General features: G+C 64.3%; 1 protein-coding gene across 1 annotated transcript; it reads left to right on the forward strand.

Moving 5' to 3' along the window:
- Nucleotides 1–696: 696 nt before the first annotated feature.
- Nucleotides 697–18,639, forward strand: NCS1 (neuronal calcium sensor 1; the record flags this gene model as incomplete). Its single annotated transcript, XM_082008861.1, has 7 exons — nt 697–760; nt 14,916–14,940; nt 16,763–16,901; nt 17,362–17,440; nt 17,567–17,655; nt 17,984–18,061; nt 18,442–18,639. 7 exons carry the CDS (start codon nt 697–699, stop codon nt 18,538–18,540), a joined length of 573 nt encoding a protein of 190 aa, XP_081864987.1. The 3' UTR covers nt 18,541–18,639.
- Between the last annotated feature and the right edge of the window lie 207 nt (nt 18,640–18,846).

Raw genomic sequence — 18,846 nt, forward strand, 5'->3', positions numbered from 1 at the left:
TGTGCGTGTGTTGCAGAGCGAAGGAAGGCTCACGAGAGCCCTGAGGATCCTGGGGTGGGAGGCAGGGACCTGGGGCTGCCCAGGAGCTGGGAGACGCTTCCACAGCTGAAGGTGCTGGTGTCCCACCAAGGTCACGGCGCGGCCCTGAGCTCAGCCTTGCTCCAGCGTGTTCCCACCGCCAGCTACCCTCTCTCCTCATCCTCTTGCTGCCCGTCGGCCCTCCACGCAGGACCGCAACCTCCAGCCACGGGGAGGGGGGGACCTCGCCTCCCGACATTTTCCGCTGGGCTCTCCCTGCGGAGCGGCTCGGGGGTGGGTGGGGACAATCCCGTGGCCGGTCTGGGATCCCACTCCCTCCCGGGACCCCCGGGATTTGGGGTGGCGGAGCCGTGCCGGAACACCCCTCCCCTCCACCCTGCAGCGCGGGGCGGGGCGCGCCGCCCGTCCGCGCCTCCGCAGCTCCGCGGGGAGGGTGCGTGTAACCAGGGACACGCACACGGACACGCACACGCAGGGCGGCCCCGCAGCGCCTCGCCGCTCGGCTTGGCGGGCCGAGCCCCGCTAACAAAGCCCCGTCCCCGCCGCGGGATGTAGCGCGGGCCGGAGCCGCCAGCGAGGCCCCGCGGCCCCCCCATGCCCCCGCGGTGAGGCCGGGAGGCGGCGGGCGAGCGGGCGCTGCCGGCGCTGCCGGCCGCCATGGGGAAATCCAACAGCAAGTTGAAACCCGAAGTTGTGGAGGAGCTGACCAGGAAAACGTACTGTGAGTGCGGGGGCCTGCCTGCCGGGGCGGCCCCGGGGACCGCGGGAGGCGGGGGGGGCTCGGGGGGGGGGTGGTGTTGGGGTCCGCGGCCGCCCCTGAGACACGATGCCGGCCCCGGCCTCCTCCTCCTCCTCCTCCCCGGCTCGTCCCTGCCTTGCAGCGGCGAGCTGTGATTTCTCCCGGCATGGGAGGGCGCAGGCTCCGCCGGGCTTTGTTGCAAGAATCCAGGGATTAGCCTGGGAGGATCAAAAAAAACCAAAACAAACCCCCCGAAACCTCCCCAAGGCAGGAGAGACAAGGTGAGGGGCAGGGAGCCGGAGAAACGCTCCGTTTTCTTACAAAAACAATTCACCCTGGCCTATTTCTAAGCCTCCAGTAACTGTGGGACAAGGGCCGCATCCTGCCCGCCCGCTGCGCCCACCCGGAGCGATGCGCCTTCCTCCGCTGATCCCCCCCTCCAGCCCCTGCCCGGAGCATCCCTTCTCCCGGGGCTGCGCTCCCCTCACCGCCTCCCTGCAGCCAGGCACCTTCTCCTTAAACGGGGAGTCAAACCGTCTGGGTGGCTTTCAAAGTTTGGGTGCATAGTTGGAGGGGTTTCCTTTGTTATTACGCTCTGAAGTGGAGAGAAGAGCCCGACACCCGCGAGTTTGCTATTTTTCTATGAGTATTTCAGTATCAGTTTAATAACCTGATTTTCTAAGCGAGTGGCTTTCCCGTCTGAACCTCCACTGTAATCTTATTAACGTGGCTAGTGCCTGAGCCATCCAGTTTTAGTAAAAGCATTTTTTTTTTCCTGAAGGATGCGCAAAGGAAACAAAGGCTTTGGTGGTTGAAGTTTGCCTGTCCGCTTGCAGGTCGGAGATATTCCCCTAACGTGTAGCAGACCTGCAAGCTCTCCCCGCTGTCATTGCTGCAGTCCCACGGCAGCGCTTACCCAAAAAGGCAATAGATTAGGATGCAGCAAGTTCTCCCATATGGAGAAGAGGCAATACTGGTGCATTGCACAACGCTACACGCGGGCTTGCTCCCTCGTCGTGGCACAGCCGGGAACGGGCAGGAGGGCAGGTTGCGGGGGGCATGTCCGCATAGCCAAACCCTGAGTGATGGTAGGAGAGGCTGGGGTTCCCCGGCTGGGCTTCCTCGAAGTGGCTCGGGGAGAAGCAGTGGTGAGAACGTGGCAGTGCTGGCTGGGCACAGACCCTGGCTGGAGCTGGAGCTCAGCCCTGCGTTTTGGTGTCCTCGCTGCAGCTGCAACCCATGGCGGGTGCAGCCACGCTGGGCCGGGTGCGGTTATTGCCGTGCTGCGATCGCCTGCTCGGTTTGCAGCCACCGCGACGATCCGATCTCTGACGGAGAGGGATCTGGGAAGAGCCGGCCCTGGCGCTGCCTCGTCTGCTGGTGATCTGCTGCGTGCTGGGCTCCCTGCACCCCCGGGTGGGTCCTCGCTGCGCGGGGAAGGTGCCGACCCCGGCGGGGCCAACGGTGGGGCGCACGGGCAGGGATGTCCCATGTCCTCCCAGCAGCCGATGCCAAACAAACACAGCGCTGGTGAAACCGTCATCCGTGGGCACGGGGATGTCCCCTCTGCTGGATGAGGCTAGCAGAGGATCATCGGCTTTTGAATGGCTTTATTCCCAACTTTCTGCTCCTCTCTCTCGGGTACCCCCCCCTTTCCACCACACCTCGTCTAAAGACTCTGGTCCTCTGATCGCGCCCTCGATGAGTTCCCGGCCTGCCTGGGGTTTCGCCCGCCTGCTCCAGGCCTCTCACCGCCTCTATTTTGAGGTGCACCGGACCCGTGTGCCGGCGCAGGTGAGGCAACAGCACCCGGGCAGCCGTGCCATGGGGCAGCATGTGGCCCTTCGCGTGGCCGGAGCCCGGTGCGGCATCCCGACGCGCCCCGGCCGCGCGCGGCTGGCGGTGCAATGCCTGTCAGGGAGAGCTGTCGCTATTACCAGGCTCTGTTTGTTGATCTCTGCTCATTCCACCTCTCATCCCCAGGATTAATTACTTTTGCTGAGTGTTTCTGCCCCTTTTCTGCAGCTGTCAAGGCGAGCACGCCTTCCCTTGTCTGGTGAAGCAGTTCACAGGGCCCTCCCAGGCACGTCTGAGAGCCTCTGATTTATCTTCAGACCCTGGGAGATTGGAAAGATATTAATTTCCTTCTGCGTTTCGGGGGATCCGGGCAGAGGAGATGCAGGTAGGAGTGCAGGGTTGCACTGGGCACGGTGGGAGGGACTGATCCCGACCCCCGTGCCGTGGCTAGTGGACCAGCTCGAGCGGGGAGTAGTGGTACCCACAAATCCGTGGCATAGGCGACAATTTCTGGGGGGCTGCTTGGGGAGGTTTTACTCCACAGCACTGTGGTATTTCGGCATCTTTCTGGCAGACCGGCGACGACCGACCTTCGAAGAGCAGCCCCGGTGCGTGGTGCCCTTCCCGCGTGCTGGCTGCCACGTTACCGAGCGGGCGCTGGCCCCGCCTCGTGTGCGCTGCCGTTTCTGCTGCTGGTACGGCACATCTGGGCAGATGTCTGTGGGAATGAGGGGACCCGCTTGTGTCCGGGGGAGGGTCCTGTGGCAGTGGGAGCTGTGGCTGCGGTACGTGAAGGGTTTCTCCCATGATGGGATTTCCTTCCGTTGCATCATTTTCTGCTTGTGAGATTTTCAAATAAAGCAAATTACGAAAAGCCCCTTCTTGGTTCCGCACGATCGGTGGGACGGGAGACTTCACCCCTTCCCCCAGCCCCATGCGGGTTTTCTGCAGGTTTATCACATCTGTGGGATGAGAGGACCCGCAGCCCGTGCCATGTCCTCTGCTGGCTTCTTCCGTCCCCCAGCCGCTGTCCCCTGTCCCCTCTGCTCTCTCCAGCTCCTGTTTTTGGCATTTCTCGAGCTGTGCCTTGGCATGCAGCAATCCTGGGGTAAGCAGGCTGTGGGAGCGGCCGGGAGAGGAGCATGGGACCGCTGGTGTGCCCGGGCAGTCGCAGGCATGGTGGTCGTGTTGGGGATGCTGCAGGGTGGCCGTCAGCGGCCTCCACGAGCTGTGAGAATTACTTCACTGCAGCTATTCAGAGCAGGTTATCCCTGGTCCTGCCAGGAGCCGGACACGGAAGGTCAGGAGCCTGGAAACCTCGTCTCTTGGCTCCCCTCCCCACTTCGCTCCTGACTTACGGTGCCAGGGGCCAGACTTTAATGGCACTTGGACACCTAAAGGCGCAGAAGGACGTCCGAGGGCTTCTTCGAAGTGCTGGCTGCCCAAGTCCTGTTGATTTGGACCCATCACCGTGTGCCTTTCAGCATCTCCGGGCACCTGAGTGCCCAGGAATGTCTGGCGGTGCCAAGCTCACCCGTCTGCCAGGCGCTGGAGCGGCGCTGGCGGGGAGAGCCTGGCTGCGGCGCGAGGATTTAACCTTCCTCAGAGGCCAGGCTGGTGCCGTATAGGAGCATGTGGGAGAAGCCAACGCTGAGCGATAATAATAATGAATAATAAATTATGTAATTCTTTGTACTTCCATAGAGCCTTTCATCCAAAAGCTCTTAAAGTGCGTTATAATAATTAATTTATTAATCTTCCTGATGCCTTGTTGAGGTAGCTCGGAGGTGCAGTTTTGGCCACTGTGTGTTTTGTCCCAGGAGGTGATAACGCCCGAGACTCAAAGGAACCACCGTCCTCCCTGGATCACGTCTGCCAGCCCTTCTTCGGCGGGGATTTCAGCCTGGGCTTATCTTGGGCCAGGGGCTCGTGGCTCAGGGCCGCGGTGGGATTTGGGATTGTGCTTAAGAGCCTTGCGGGGCTGCGGTCAAAGGGTTCTGCTGAGCTGGAGGTTGATGCAGGTCCTGGGGTATCGCTGCTCCCCGCAGCCTGCATAAAGTTGTGTAAAGTGCACGTGGTGCAGAATATCTGTCGTGGGTGGAAAAGGCTTGACGTGGACTCCTGGGAGAGAAATTGGGAGAGAAATGCAGTGCTGAGTTCCCACTTTGCAGGAGAGCTCCCAGGCCAGCCCAGCCGCAACATCGGCAACCCTTAAAATCATGAAGCAGACTTAAAAATTTGAAGTTGTTTCAGAAGAGCACAATTTAGCTTTTTTTTTTTTTTTTTAAGTCATTTTGCAGGGGGGTTTGGATTTCAGGGTTCACGTTTCATAGCTATTGCCAGTGTCCAGAACAATTAATGCCGTATTTTTTTTTAATGCCAGCTGCAATAACCGTGCGATCCGGCACACTCGGAGCCGTGTAGGTGCAGCAGCATCACTGCCGGGACCGGGCGCAGGGTCAGGACGACGGTCCCGGTGCTCCGGAGGCCGCGGCGAGGCTCCGGTGCAGGCGCGGGAGCCGCGGTGAGGGTGCCAAAATGATGCCGGTGGCGCTGGGAGGTCTGGGCTGCGGAGTGGGCGTGGGGAGAGGAAGATGCTCTTTTCTCAAGAACCGTGTCCCACCCGCTGTGATCTGTTTTGTGGATTTTAAACTCACTCTGGCATCATCATTTTCTGCTCTTTTACAATAAGCCGCAAAATTGGCTCTGTTGCTCGACAGTAATGCATTGAATTAATGGGCATTAGTTTAAGAGCAAACTACAAACGTATTGATTTGTAGTTACGGGGGTACGTAGCGGCGGGCTGAATTCTGTGGGAAAGGAAGGAAAATTCTCCAATTGCAGCAGTTTTCAGCCAGGAAAATGGGTTGGTTCCTCCCGGGAACTTGGGGCTTTGCTCCATCGAGCCGCCCCGGTGCCGGGGAAGGGTGCCGGCCGGCGTGGCAGGCAGGAGCAGAGGAGGGACCTCGGCGGCTTCCCGCTGCCGCTTTTTGAGCCTGCGCAGTGCCTGGCCCCGGGCGCTGGGATTCTCTACCAGGTTGGTTTGTGTCGAAATCCCTCCTGTTGCTCATCCGGCAGAAAGCGGGGCGAGCTGGCTGGGGGGTTACGCACCCGTCATCCCTCGCTGGCAAATGAGGGGCGAAATACCTAAAGCGTGGAGCCCTGAAGCCGGGCTGAAACACGGCTCCCTGCCTGTGTCTGGCAGCTGCCTGCGCTCACCTCCGCAGCGACCAGCCCTGTGCCCCTCGGCTCCGCACAGTCGTGGGCAGAGAGCCGGTGGGCAGGAGCCCACCCCCCGTGGGAGCCCCGTGGGACCCGCTCCTGGGCGAGGGGCACCGGGCTGCCGAGGTGGGCGCACGCCCGGTGTGTAAAGCTGAGGCCGGGCTGCTCCTGGCTGCTGGACCCGGCGAGCGTGCCCGCCGGCTCTGGGCGCTCGCAGCGCGCTACGGCATTCGCAGGAGCCCGAAAGGGAGGTTTGGGGGGCGGGAGGAGAGTGCCTGCCCCTGCACCCTGGAGGTGCACCGGGGAGAGGGGGCAGAGCGGGTCCGCTGTCCCGCGCCAGCCAGGCAGCCCCGAGGAGGGTGATGGGCAGGACGCGCTGGAGGGATGCCCGGGGCTGGCTTTTCTTTGGGGCCTGTTTTTACTGCTGCCTCCCGAAACCCAGAGCTGTGAAGGTGACAGCTGCCGCGCAGGTTCACTGCGAGCTCGATGGCGACCCGATGGGCTGCCTCCGGAGGGCTGTGGTGGTCTGGAGGGCATCTCCAGCCCTTCCCCAGGGACACCCCGACCTGCTCCCAGCGAATCTCACGCCTGGGTATCCCACGTGCGCACGGACCTGGTGCTCTGCAGGTAAATGCAAGGGAAGCGAGTTTTGGGGTATCAGAAGCGAGTTTTGGGGTGTCCCTGTGGTCCCTGGGAGGTGCTTGCAATGCCGAGGTGGGAAGGGGAAGACGTGACCAAGGGCCCCTCGGGCTCCCTCTGCGGCAGAGCGGAGCAGCCGTCCCTGCCGGCTGCGCTCGCGCCGTTGCCTGCTGCTGCTCAGGCATCAGAAGAATCACATTTCGTTTATCCCTTGACATGTTAATGGATCTGCTTAACCACTCTCCTGACCTTTGCTGCTGCCGCTATAATTAAGGTTGTGAAACAAGAAGCTCTGAAGGCATCAAAGGAAGCGGCTGCTTCAGCGAGGAGCCCACGGACGCGCTCGCTCCGTTATCGGGGTGACATTTGCGGGGTCGCCTTGTTCGTCCCTCCCCTTCTCAGCCTCCTGGGTCTTCTAGGGAGCTGGATGCGAAAGGGAGCCAGGGCCCGTGCCCTGCACCCCTGCCCGCCGAGGGCAGGGCTGGCTGGGGGGTGCTCAGCCCAGGGCATGGTGACCACTGCTGTGGTTCCTTGGTGGCCGCTGCTGCAGGTTCCCCAGCCTGGCGGTGCCGGCACGGGGCTCGCTCGCTCCCCACACCTCCTGCTCGTTGTTCTCCCTTCAAGGCCCGTTTTTGGTTTCTCCGTGGAAGGAGGGCTGCCTGTGCTTTGTCCACGTGTCGTCCTCCAGCCTGCCCTGACGGATGGCCGGACCCCATGGAGATGCCCTTAGGTGTCCATGCTACCCCCGTGGAGGAGCGGGTGTTCGGTGCCTCCAGCACCCTCCGCTTCGGCAGCCCTTGGCACAGCCCCATCCCCGTGGGCGAGGTGGGGAGGGGGCAGAGGCGGCCCCGCTGCCAGCGAGGCTTTGCCCTGCCGCGTCCTCCAGACCTTCCCTTGGCTCCGGGGTCCGATGGCCGAGTCACAGAGACTTCCCTTCCCCTGCCCGCGCTGCGTCCGGAGGGGAGTTTTCTCCTCTGCTCGGGGCAGGAACCGCTCCATGGGTCGGGGACCGCACGTCGGAGCCAGGCCATGCCGGAATCCCCGTCGCCGAGGGGAGGGCTGAGCCGGGGGCAGGACACAGCTGCCCCCCGCACGGCCAGCGCAGGGGGGCTGCTCCATCCCTGCTCGCGGCGGCACCGGGGATGCTCTGCCCCGCCGTGGGGCATCGCTGCCTCGGCCTCCGGGGAAGCTGGGATTAAATCCGGCCCAGGATAGACCTGCCGCAGCCACCGGCTCCTGCTGCGGGTGTGTTTCAGTCTGATTCATTAGTTTCCAAACGAAGGTACTGTCCTTTGCCCTTCCTCGGCTGCCTTTGCCGCAAAGAGCGACTGCTGCTTTTTCGCCGAACCCAATTTCCAAAGCCTAATGCCGGGCTCTTAAATATTTAATAAAGTCTAAAAAGGATTTTAACAGCATATTGGCTTTCCTGTTGGTACCAGCCCCGGGGGAGATGAGAACAGAGCTGCTCATGGACCTGTTTATCCAGTCTGGGAGCAAGACAGACCACTCATGGCAACCGCCGGCGAGAAGAGTGCCAAACGCACATGCGGTTCTCTCCGCATATTGCTTCGTATCTCAGCAGTAACAAATGACACCAATAACGCTGTCGGGCTTGTGCTCTGAACGTCTCGGAGGCTCCTGGACCCGCCGTGATGCTGGCGATGTCTGTGTCTGATGGGGAGAGAAACCAGATTGGGCAAGTACGTGGGGAGATGGGCGAGCGGGGATGGGGATGTCCTGCTCCGACAGGTAGGCAGCTCCGGCCGTGGTGGTGCCTGTGTGGTGAGGCTGCTCCGACGTCCCTTTGCAATGGGATGTTGCAGGGATGGGCACCCGCGCGGGGACGACGCCGGCACGGGGACACCCCCGGCGCGCGGGTGGGAGCGGGAACTGGGCACCGTCGGGGTGCGTGGGGTGGAGGGGTGGGCACGGTGGTTTGGGAAAGCTGCTGCAGAAGCCGATGTCATCAGGCGGGCTCCTGCCACCGCCGTTTCCGTGGGGGGTGACCCTGGTGCTGCAGCCGGGTTTTGCTGGGGTCGTGTTTTAACGCTGCTTCCCCAAATCTGGCCCTGCGCCGGCCCGGGAGCAGGAGCAGATCCCAGCCCCAGGCCAGTCTGGTAGCCCTGGAGCTGCGGCTGAGCCGGGACGGGGCAGGAGGACGGTGCGCTCCGTAACGTTTAACCAGGACGTTGGTTACGTAGTTAAACCCGAATTTTAACGAGACCGAGTCGTCGGAGCCAAACAACCCAAATTTCCAAAGTGCCGACGTGCGACGTATCTTCATCGAATGGGGGCCCGGGTGAGCTCTGAGGAGCCCCAAGACAGGGTGACGGACGGTCCCGGGGGACGACCGAGCCCGCGGCAGCCTGGGGGGTGTTTTCACCCCTTCCCGCCGCGGCGGCACAGCTCCCGCAGGCACTGGGTTCCGTGCCGGGGTTTGGTGCCGGAGCCGGGGGAGAGCGTTGTTGGGGAGTCGTGTTCCCACGCCCCGGCCGCCCCGGGGGCCAGCGGGTATGTCCCCCCACCCTGGCCCGCACAAAGCCACCCAGCGGCCCGGGCCGCCGGAGATCGCCCCGGACGGCCCCGGCACGCGGCGGGTCCTGCCCGCGGGGCACCCTCCCTCACCCCGCGGGGGGGTGCCCGTTCTGCTGCCCGGCACCCATTCGGGGGCCGGATGAAGCCCCGCAGCTACCGTACTCATCGGTACCTCCGGCAGCTGGGGCTGCGGCCGTGCCCCTGGCCTGGCGTTTTGTAGGGGTGATGCCTAAAACTGGTAATAACGGCTGCGGTTACGAGGCAGTTACCCGCGCGGGAGCGCGGTGTGGAGGCTGCACCGAGCGTCCGCTCGGACCGCTGTGCCGAGCCCCGCGGTCGCTCTCTGGGGACCTCGGGCTAATCCTGCGGTGGGTGTTTGTTCGGGCTGTGCTGCTGACCCCCAAATCTGGGTCCCGGGGCAAGGAGCGAAATCCGAGCGAGCGCGCGCGCACGCTGCTGAGCCCCGTCGCCCGCTCGGCGGGGAGGGAGGGGGAGCGCGTGATCGGTGAATATTAACGTTGTGATGATGTTGAAAGTGGAGTTTGTAACAGATTTATGTTCAGACAGTTCTTAAATATGTGTTTGGCAGAGGTGAGGGGTGGAGTGTGTTGGGCATAAATTGCAGGGTGCGCGGTGTTCACCCCGCAGCACCGTGTGGTATTTTACGCACGAGGGACCGATTAGCTCATGCATCAGCACCCCAGTCATTTCTGCATCAGCACCCAATAAATTCACGCATGAGCACCCAATTAATACACATACACAATGAGCACACAATTAATTTACGTATGAGCACCCAGTTGATTGATGCGTGGGTGCCCAGTTAATTTGTACTGGGTTGTCCGTGCATGAGCACCCTGTTTGTTGATGCATGGGTGCCCAATTAATTGGTACATGTGCCCCCAACCAGTTTGTGCCTGAGTGTCCAATTAATTTATGCACGAGCACCTGATCCATTCACACCTAAGTGCCCAATTAGTACATGCACAAGTGTGTTATTTACTAATTACACTAATTTACACACGAGTGCCCAGTTGGTTCATGCAGGAGTGCCCGGTGAATTTACAGGTGGGTGCTCAGTTGGTCCATGCATGAACGCCCGATAAATTCATGAGTGCCCAAAAAATTTATGCATGAGCACCCAGCAGGTTCATGCATGAGCACCCGATAAAATCTTGCATGAGCACACAATTAGTTCACCTAGAGGCACCCAAATAATTCATGCATGAGTGCCCACTTAGTCCATGCATGATCACCCGATTTATTTTTGCATGGGTGCCCACCTAGCTCAGGCATGGGTGCCCAGTTAGTGCACGCATGCATGCCCCATTAATTCACGCCTGAGCACCCACTTTGCTCACGCAGGAGTGCCCACTTGGCGCACGCGTGGGTGCCCACTTTGTCCTCGTCTGGGCGCTGCGCTCAGCATCCGCAGCAGGTTTAGGCAGCCCCAACCCAGAGGGGACCCCCAGCGAGGGGCGATGTGCCGGCTCCCCCAGACCGGGACGCACGGGGAGCTGTGGGGACCCCAGGAAGGAGCCGCTGCGGTGAGTCTCTGGCGAAATAAATGCCGCGGGACCGACACGGTCACGCCGCGGTGGTGGTGCCGGAGCAGTCGCCCCGTGGGTTGGCGGCGGGGCGGATGACCTGGCAGAGCAGGAGAGCCCTGCAGCGGCTGGGAAACCGCTCTGTGCCTGGAAATTATTAACTCGGGTTTGCCCGCGGCCCCCCGGGTTCAAGCGCCGTCGTGGCGGCTGGAGCGAGGGGGCACGTGCCGGGGCTCGGCGGAGACTCCCCGCTGGCTGCTGGGCGGGGACGGCGCTTGCCGAGCTTTTGGGAGCTGGAGCCAACGTGAGGACAGCCCCGTGCCGTGGCACACGGGGGCCAGGCTGAGCGTGCACGCTCCCGCTCAGGATCGGGCCCTGCGGCTGTGGCTAAACCCCTGCCCTCGCGCAGACAGGGCGAGGGACGGCTGCGGGGTGGGACGGCAGCACAAAAAAAGCCCAGTGGGGCTGGAGCGTCACGTCATCTCGCGCGTCCCACCGTGGCCGCGGGTCCCCAAACAGTTCTGGATCCGGCCGCCTCTCCTGCGCTCCTTACCGCATCCCCACTGCGGTCCAGCGCGCGGCGAGCTCCCCGCGGGCAGGGCGACGGACGGGGGTTCGCGGTCCCGCGTCCCTCCTCTCCTCGCCGCCTGCTAAACGCAAATTAACGGGCTTGGGCGCTGATTAACCGGAGCTGTTTCTTGCTGCAGTGGCAGCTGGGTGGTGGGAAGAGAGGGGGCACGCGAGGGGCGGGTGGTGACGGAGCTGTCAGTCCTCGCCTGTGCCGCTGGGGGTTGATGGAAGGGTGGGCGCAGAGGGTTGGGGGTTTTTGGGTACTGGTAGCGGCGAGGAGGGGGCTGGGCGCTGCGCTGGGTCGGGCAGTCTCTGCCCCTCTGTGCCGCACGAGCCGTGTGGCCGAAACCCTTCTCCCAGCTGAGATGGGAGGGGGATGCGCCGACCATCTGGGATTCTGGGATTCTGTGGCCGCTGCAGCTTGGCCACGTGGGGCAGCCCCTGTGCTGCTCCGGGGTGACAGCCGGTGCTGCCTGCCTCTGCTGCCTGCTCCTGCCCGCGGTGTGAGCGCCGCGCTCGGCGTTTCCCTGCGCTTGGCTAAGAGCAGCGGAAACAAAGATGCTGCTGGCACGAGCTGCCGTGTGGCGTTGTGGGAGGGCGTCTGCGGCGCGTAGCCGGGGCTCCCAGCTCGCCGATGCCTCTTCCAGCGTTGCGGTTCAGAGCGGATGCTAATACCCTGCCTTTATTTAGCGCCTTTCGTCCCCAAGGATGCCGGGGCACGCTGCAGCCACTAACAAACTGCTACGTGCGCTGTTTATGGCCGTCCCGCGGCGGTCCCTGCGGCGCACGGCACGCTGGCTGAGCCCAGCCGCAGCCCCGGCTCAGCAGCGGCGCGGCGAGGGAGCCGGCGCGGCTCCGGTGGGACACTGCAACGGGGTCGCTGTGGGTAGTCCCCTTGTCTTTGAGCGCTTGGGGTCTAACCTGGTTGAGGTTTGTATCGCTGCAAATTGATCTGCATCAGCTCGGCGTCGCACCAAAATCGATGCCCGGGGGGGTGGAAATGCAGCAGCCGCCGCTGCGCAGGTACTTGGTACTTCCCGTGAGCTCGGCTGGGCTCCGCACGCCGGGGAGCTGCAGGGGACGGGTCGCGGAGAGCGGAGGGATGGCCCTGGCCCTGTGTGTGTGCCCTGTCCCCTGCCCCAGGATGGGTGGCTCACCCGGCCAGGAGAGTGGCACGTCCCCAAGGCGTCCGTGGCCGCGGGTCCCTGCCGCAGGGACGGCGTTAGCATCCCTAATCGGTGCCGCTCGGCGTGTCGACACCCAGCGAGGTCAGAGAAGTGGCAGCCGCGAGTCGTCCTCTGGCTCGGACCCGTAACTGCAGATACGGGGGGCAGGTACCCGCTCAGCGCCGGCGTGCCCGGCCGCAGCGATGCGGGCGCAGGGCCGAGGTGTCTCCCTGCCCTGGGAACACCCTGCCCCGGGCGGAGGGAAGGTCTGGTGGCAGCGGAGGGACGCTCCCAGAGGCGGGTGGTTTTCCAAGGGCTGGGAGATGGGGCCGTGTTCCCACCCCAGGTCAAACCCCGGGGCAGGAGGAAGGGCACCGGTGCCAGCGCGCTGGAGGAGGGATGGGGCTTGGCGTGGCCCCTTCCAGGGAGGCACATGAACAAATCCCACCTTGGGAGCCCCGTGCTGATTTTTGGGCTGGCACCTGTATGGTCCCTCTCTGTCGGAAAAGCCTCCCCCGGGAGCATCACGCGTCCCTCCTGCGGGCACGAGGGGAGCCGGCTGCGTTCCTCCCCTCCCGCCCCAGCCCGAGCGTGTCGTTACCAGCGTTTCTCCTGTACTAAAAAAAGCACAAAATTCTTAATTGTTTCCTGCTGGAGTTGAAAGGCAGCTCCCGGGCCCGAAATAGCACGTTGGGGGAAACACAGCCGAATCGGAGAGCAGGAGGCGAATTCTCCCGGAGGGGCTGCGCCGAGCCCCGACCGCAGCCCCTGCTGCTCCCGTTGGCCCTTTCGTCTGCCCCAAGGGCTGCGCGAAGCCCTGCTACTCACCCTCCTCCTCCTCCCGTCAGTGCCTTCATCAGTGCCTGCGGGTGATCGGGGCTGCAGAGCTGGTACCTGGGGCATCCCTCGGGCATCCTCGGGCTGGGGGTCCTGGCTTGTGGGGAATATGTGCAGGGAAACCTCTTGGCATCAGAGACATTGCTCAGCATCTCCCTTTTGGAAGGATGCTTCTGTGCAACCCTTTTCTTGGGCATGGGGTGTCCTTTGGGACTGGCATGACTTGTTTTCACCTGCCCAGCTCAGCTGCTGGATGCAGTGTGTCCTTCCCGGCTTCCTCCTGCCAGAAGACCTCTGTCCTTTCCCCTGTCTGCTCTCCTCCTGCCAGCCAGCCCTGCCAAAACAACCCTCCAGATCCCTCCTGCGGCACGGCCGAAGCCCTCGGTGTCCTTCAGCCCAGGTGCCGAGCATCCCCCCGCGCCTGCCCGCTCTCTCCCAGGGTGCTGCCGTCTATGGACACCCGCAGCACTGCGGTGGGTGCTGCTGCCCTCGCGGCACAGCTGGTCCCTGCGCTCTCGGCGTGGCCACTGCAGCCCTTTGCCAGCTCTCGGGGCAGGCGGGGGGAGAGGCTGCCCCATGCCGAGCCCTTCCTTGGGGGGATTTGCAGGCTCTGTCCCTCCAGTGGTCCCCGAGCTGGGATGGAGGGACCCCCCGTATGCACGGGGACAGCCTCGGGCAGAGCGATTCCTGCCTGTGGGGACGCAGGAGCATCCCCACCATGCGGGTGCCCTCCCGGCTGCCCCACTGCAGCCGCCTGCCAGCCCTCACCTTCTGCGGTGTGCACCTTCTGCCAGGCACCCTATAAATCTTTCTGATGGAAAATTGCTTTCTTTTATTCGCCATCCAAGGTAATTGGCATCTGTTGATGTGTCTTGGGTCTCTATTTTTATCAGCCGTTTGCACATTGACACATCTCCACTCCGCCTCATTATCCCAGCGCGCTTCAGACCTGTTGCTTTTTTATTATTATTTAGATGCACGATGCAAGGGAAATGACTGACGACGCCGTTCCCCCCGCGCCCGCCTGCTGGCACCGGGCTCCCCGCCGGCGTGCCGGCCGGGCACCGCTCCCGCAGCGGGCCGCGTGGGCACGGGCACCGGCCCCCTGCCCCATCGGGCTCCCCGGCAGCCCGCAGCCCGGCAGAGCCTTTCCTCTGCTGGGGACGTTTGCGATCTCAGCAGCTGTCCCCGGGCTGGGGACGCCTGGCCTTGCCAACGCTCGCCTTTTTCTAGCTTGTCATGTTTTTGGGGTTTCTCTGGAGCCCGGTAAAGCTTCCTGGGCCCCCCCATCCTGGGGATGGGCTTGACGATGTTTCTCGGTGAGGTTCAGAGGCAGCTGGTGCCGGGGGGGATGCCGGCCCCGGGGCTGTGCTCGTGCTCACGTTCAGTGTTCGAGGTCGGGGCCAGGCAGGTGCCTTCCCCAAGCCACCTCCGGACAGATGTTTCGGCAGATGTTTCCAAGGATGTTTTGGCTCTGGGGAGGTGGGAGGGCAGGGCCAGATCCTCCCCAGACATGAACCAGCCCGGCCCCTACATGGTCCATAGCATCTTGCAGTGATGGTGCTCTACTGGCCCGGCAAAACATCTTGGTGGGCTCCTCAGTTTTGGAGCCGGAGGGACCCCAGCGCCCGCAGCCCCGGCCCCATTGACCTCCCGGGCTGTGCCTCGAAGGCAGCCGCTGGCGTGGGGGTAACACACGGCGGCGTGCGGAGCGAGCGAGCCCTGGGGCTTAGGCGCTTATGTGAAGTGCAAAACATCCAGGCGTGGCTGGGAAAGCACTAAATTCCTTTTTCTTTTTCTCTTTTCTCCTGTTTTCTCTTGCAGTTACGGAGAAGGAGGTGCAGCAGTGGTGAGTGTCCGGCGCGGCGGCGTGGCGGTGAGCTGCCGGGGCGCGGGGCTGGCGGGCGAGGGGGTGGGAGCCGGCAGCGCTCAGCAACCCCACCGGCTCTGCAGAGCGAGGGGGTGCAGGAGGGTGCACCTCTTTTGGGGTGCGGGTGTTACCTCGTAGAGGGGGAGACCAGAAAATAGAGGGGTTTTCCCATGCACCTCGTGCACGGCGGGGCTTGGCTCCGGCTGCTCTCGGCTGCCGGTGTGGGATGGCGCACGCTCCCCCTCGCCTCTCTCCTCCCCACATGGGTGGCTGAGGGGAGCGGGGATGTGGGGACTGTCCAGCTGGTGGCCATGGCCCTGGCTGTGGGAGGCCGGTGCCGTCCCAGCACGCTCTCGCCCCGTCCCCCCCGCCTTGCCGAACACGACGCCCTGGAAAAGCCACCACTTCCCTTTCATCTTCCTATGCCACCAGCCAAGGTTTGCTTTCTTTATCTCTCTCCCTCATCCTTCCCCCCAGCCCTGATGAGTCATAGCTGCAGCAGCGTGAAAAAGATGTCACCGGCACTTCGGTTTCCCACCTCGCCACCCCCTTCCCCTCCTCCTCCAGCCCTCGGCCCGCCGCAGCGGGCGCCTGACAGATCTGGGCGACGCGTTGCGTAACGCTCACGCACCCCGCGTGGTCCCCGCGCGGTCCCCGCACCCCCGGAGCCGGCCGGCCCCTTCCCCTGCGCCCTCCGGGCTGGCACGTTGCAGCATCCAGGTCCGTCCCGGAGCTGGGACTAAGGGCTTTTGGGGGAGTTTAAGCGCTGATGAGTTTTGGGAGATGCCCCGGGCTGTGCCACCCCGAGGACGCAGTAACCCCCCTGTGCCCCCCGGCTCCCCTGAGCAGCTTTCACTTGGGGTCGTGCAAAAAATGCCGTGACAGAGCCTTGGCTTCCCCGGGTGCGAAGGGGATGTCCCAACCCGTGGTGCCGGCGCTGTGTTTCGGGCACTTCAGGCTGCCGTCCTGCTGGGTTTTACCAGGGCAGGGCAGCAGGACGCGCGTGCCGAGCGGTGGGTTGCAAACCGCCTGTGGGGTTACTGTCGATCGTGAGTCCCTCGCGTGGCGGTGCAGCAGCTCGGGGGAGCTTTCCCGGCCGCCTCCGTGCCGGAGAGCCGGTCGGATGCGCCTGGTGTAGCGTGGCCAAGCCGCAGCGGCGGAGGGGAAGGGAGGCTTTGGCCCTCGGGTGACGTTTCCAGCTTTCCGTTTGCGGTTTCTTGCCTGGGAGCTGCGTGCGTCCGAACTTCTGAGCCAGGGACAGGACCCCTCTCCTCCGGCCCCGCGATGGCTTCAGGGCCGGGCGAGGCATCGCCTGCCCCGGCACCCCCGCCTGCAGCGTGGCCGTGCCGGCAGGAGCTGGCTCTGTGTGGAGGGCGTTTTATTTTAAAGGGGGTTTGAAAGACTCTCCCGGCTGCTCCTGGCCGGGCAGCGGGTCCCTGCCCCGTCCCAGGCCCTGGACAATGTCCAGCAGGAGCCTGGTTGTGGCTCGGCTGCCGCTCCTGGGCTCGCAGCGGGGTTGGAGCGGTGTGGTGGGCACCACGCGGTGCCACCGGTGCCGCTCGCTGCTTCTCCGGGCTCTCCCCGCCGCCACCCTCGCCGCGGTGCCCGCAGGCACCGCATCCCGCCGGGCTGGGAGGTTGCGGGCGGGCGACGGCAGCGGCACAGGGAGCACCCGGGGACCTTCCTGGCTCCAGCCCACCGCAGCGCTGGGGAGACCCCCTCGGGAGACCCCCCAGGGCCTGAGGGGCTGCGTTCGGTGGGGAGACCCGCTCGGTGCCCATCCTCTGCCCTTCCTCCGCAGGTACAAGGGATTTATCAAGGACTGCCCCAGCGGGCAGCTCGATGCCGCCGGTTTTCAGAAGATCTATAAGCAGTTCTTCCCCTTCGGCGACCCAACCAAATTCGCCACCTTTGTTTTCAATGTCTTCGACGAGAACAAAGTAAGCCTGCGAGCGGGGGGCATGGTCCCGGGGGGTCAGCGCTGGGCCGGCGGTGATGGTGGGATGGGTTCAGTAACGCGGCTGCGCGGCGCCGGCGGAGCAAAATATTCCAGCGCTTCCTGGAGCGTGAAATTAAAGCAGCGCAGCTGTAGCGAGCGAGCCCCCGCGCTTATTTTAGCGGATGGGAGTCACCCGGGAAAGGGCGATGAAGCGGCAAGCGAGGGAGGAGGGACGCGAAGAGGGAGAAAAGCCCACCCGGGCCGTGCCCCCCGCGCCCCGGGATGCTCGCCGGCGGGCTGGGCGCCAGCGGCCGGCTCACGCTGCTGGAGATGAACGTGCGTCGCTCCTCCCTGCCCCTCGCCTTCCCGCACGGGCCCCCTCAGAGGGCAGGCGTGGGCAGGGAGGGCTTTGTGGGGCGGGGGTGGCAGCAGCACCCTCACCCCCTGCTTCCCTCCACCAGGACGGGAGGATCGAGTTTTCAGAGTTCATCCAGGCGCTGTCGGTCACCTCCCGGGGGACGCTGGACGAGAAGCTGAGGTGTAAGTGCCCCCCGCGCGGTGGGCTCAGCCCCGCAGCCCCCGGCACGGCACGGGGGTGGCAATGGGGCGCGTGTGCGGCGGGGGGGGCCGCTGTCCCAAATGCCTCGGCGTTGCTCTGGCTTGCAGGGGCGTTTAAGCTGTACGACTTGGACAACGACGGGTACATCACGAGGAACGAGATGCTGGACATTGTGGACGCGATTTATCAGATGGTGGTAAGTGGGCGGGGGGGCCCGTGGGGTGAGCAGCCCCTGGGGGTCCCCGCCGGGCTGCGGCCCGGCTCTGTGGGCGGGGGGGCTGCGGGGAGGGTGCCGAAGCACCCCCGATTCGCTCCCTGGTCTTTTTTGGTGGGGGGTTGTGGCCGTCGTGGCCGGGGCAGGGCCCGGGCCTGGCCGCTGAGGACGGCTCTGGCACGAACGCCGGACCTCTGCGCCCTGTCCTGGTGCGGGGAGGGGCAGGGGCGAAACGCGTGTCCTCGCCCGGGGGCACGGTCCGGGCAGGGTGCAGACGGGTGTGTGACCGGGTCCCGTCCTGCCGCCGCAGGGAAACACGGTGGAGCTTCCCGAGGAGGAGAACACGCCAGAGAAGAGGGTGGATCGGATTTTCGCCATGATGGACAAGGTGAGGATGCTCGAGGGGTTGTCCTGGGGCCGAGGGATTTAGGAGGCGGTTCTGGCCCCCCTTTGCTGCGTCTCAGCTCCTGCAGGTACCTCCTTCCCCCGTGAATACAAGGTCTCGGCTGCAGCCGGGCTCGCTGCAGACCCCTGCATCCCTCCGGCGTCCCCGTGCCCATTTCGGGGCCCCCAAGGTGGCATTGCACCCTCCATGGCATCCCTCCGGGGCTGCAGGCCTGGGGGGTTTGATGGGGAAACCGAGGCCGTGGCGGTGGGGGGCTGTGCGGGATGGCGTGGGTGCTGCCAGGGCCATGGGTGCTCGTTCCCGGGGTGCTCGGCGTCGCCCTCGCCGGGGCGACGCGGCGCTGCGACGGGCGTGTTTTGCAGAACGCCGACGGGAAGCTGACGCTGCAGGAGTTTCAGGAGGGCTCCAAGGCCGACCCCTCCATTGTGCAGGCGCTCTCCCTCTACGACGGGCTCGTATAGTCCCGGGGCCGAGCGGCGGTGAGTGCGGCGCTGGGGGGGGGGGCCCCGTCTCCCACCCGCCTGATGCCATTCCCACCTTTCCCGGGGGCGTGCGGCTGGTTCTCCTCTGCCGAAGCATCAAAGCATGGGCATCCCCCCCACATCCAGCTCGGGGGGGTGTTGTCCCCACACCGACGGGTTTCTCCCAGTCTCCCGCCATCCCACAGAGCACCCCGGGACCGCAGCCCCCCGGGGCGCGGTGCAGCCGCCAGCTGGCACGCGTGTGCCTGCGGCACAGCTCGCGCTCTCGCCCGCAGATACGGCCGC

Source organism: Phaethon aethereus (genome assembly GCF_964289735.1).
Source record: "Phaethon aethereus genome assembly, chromosome: 20".
NCBI classification, from domain to species: domain Eukaryota; kingdom Metazoa; phylum Chordata; class Aves; order Phaethontiformes; family Phaethontidae; genus Phaethon; species Phaethon aethereus.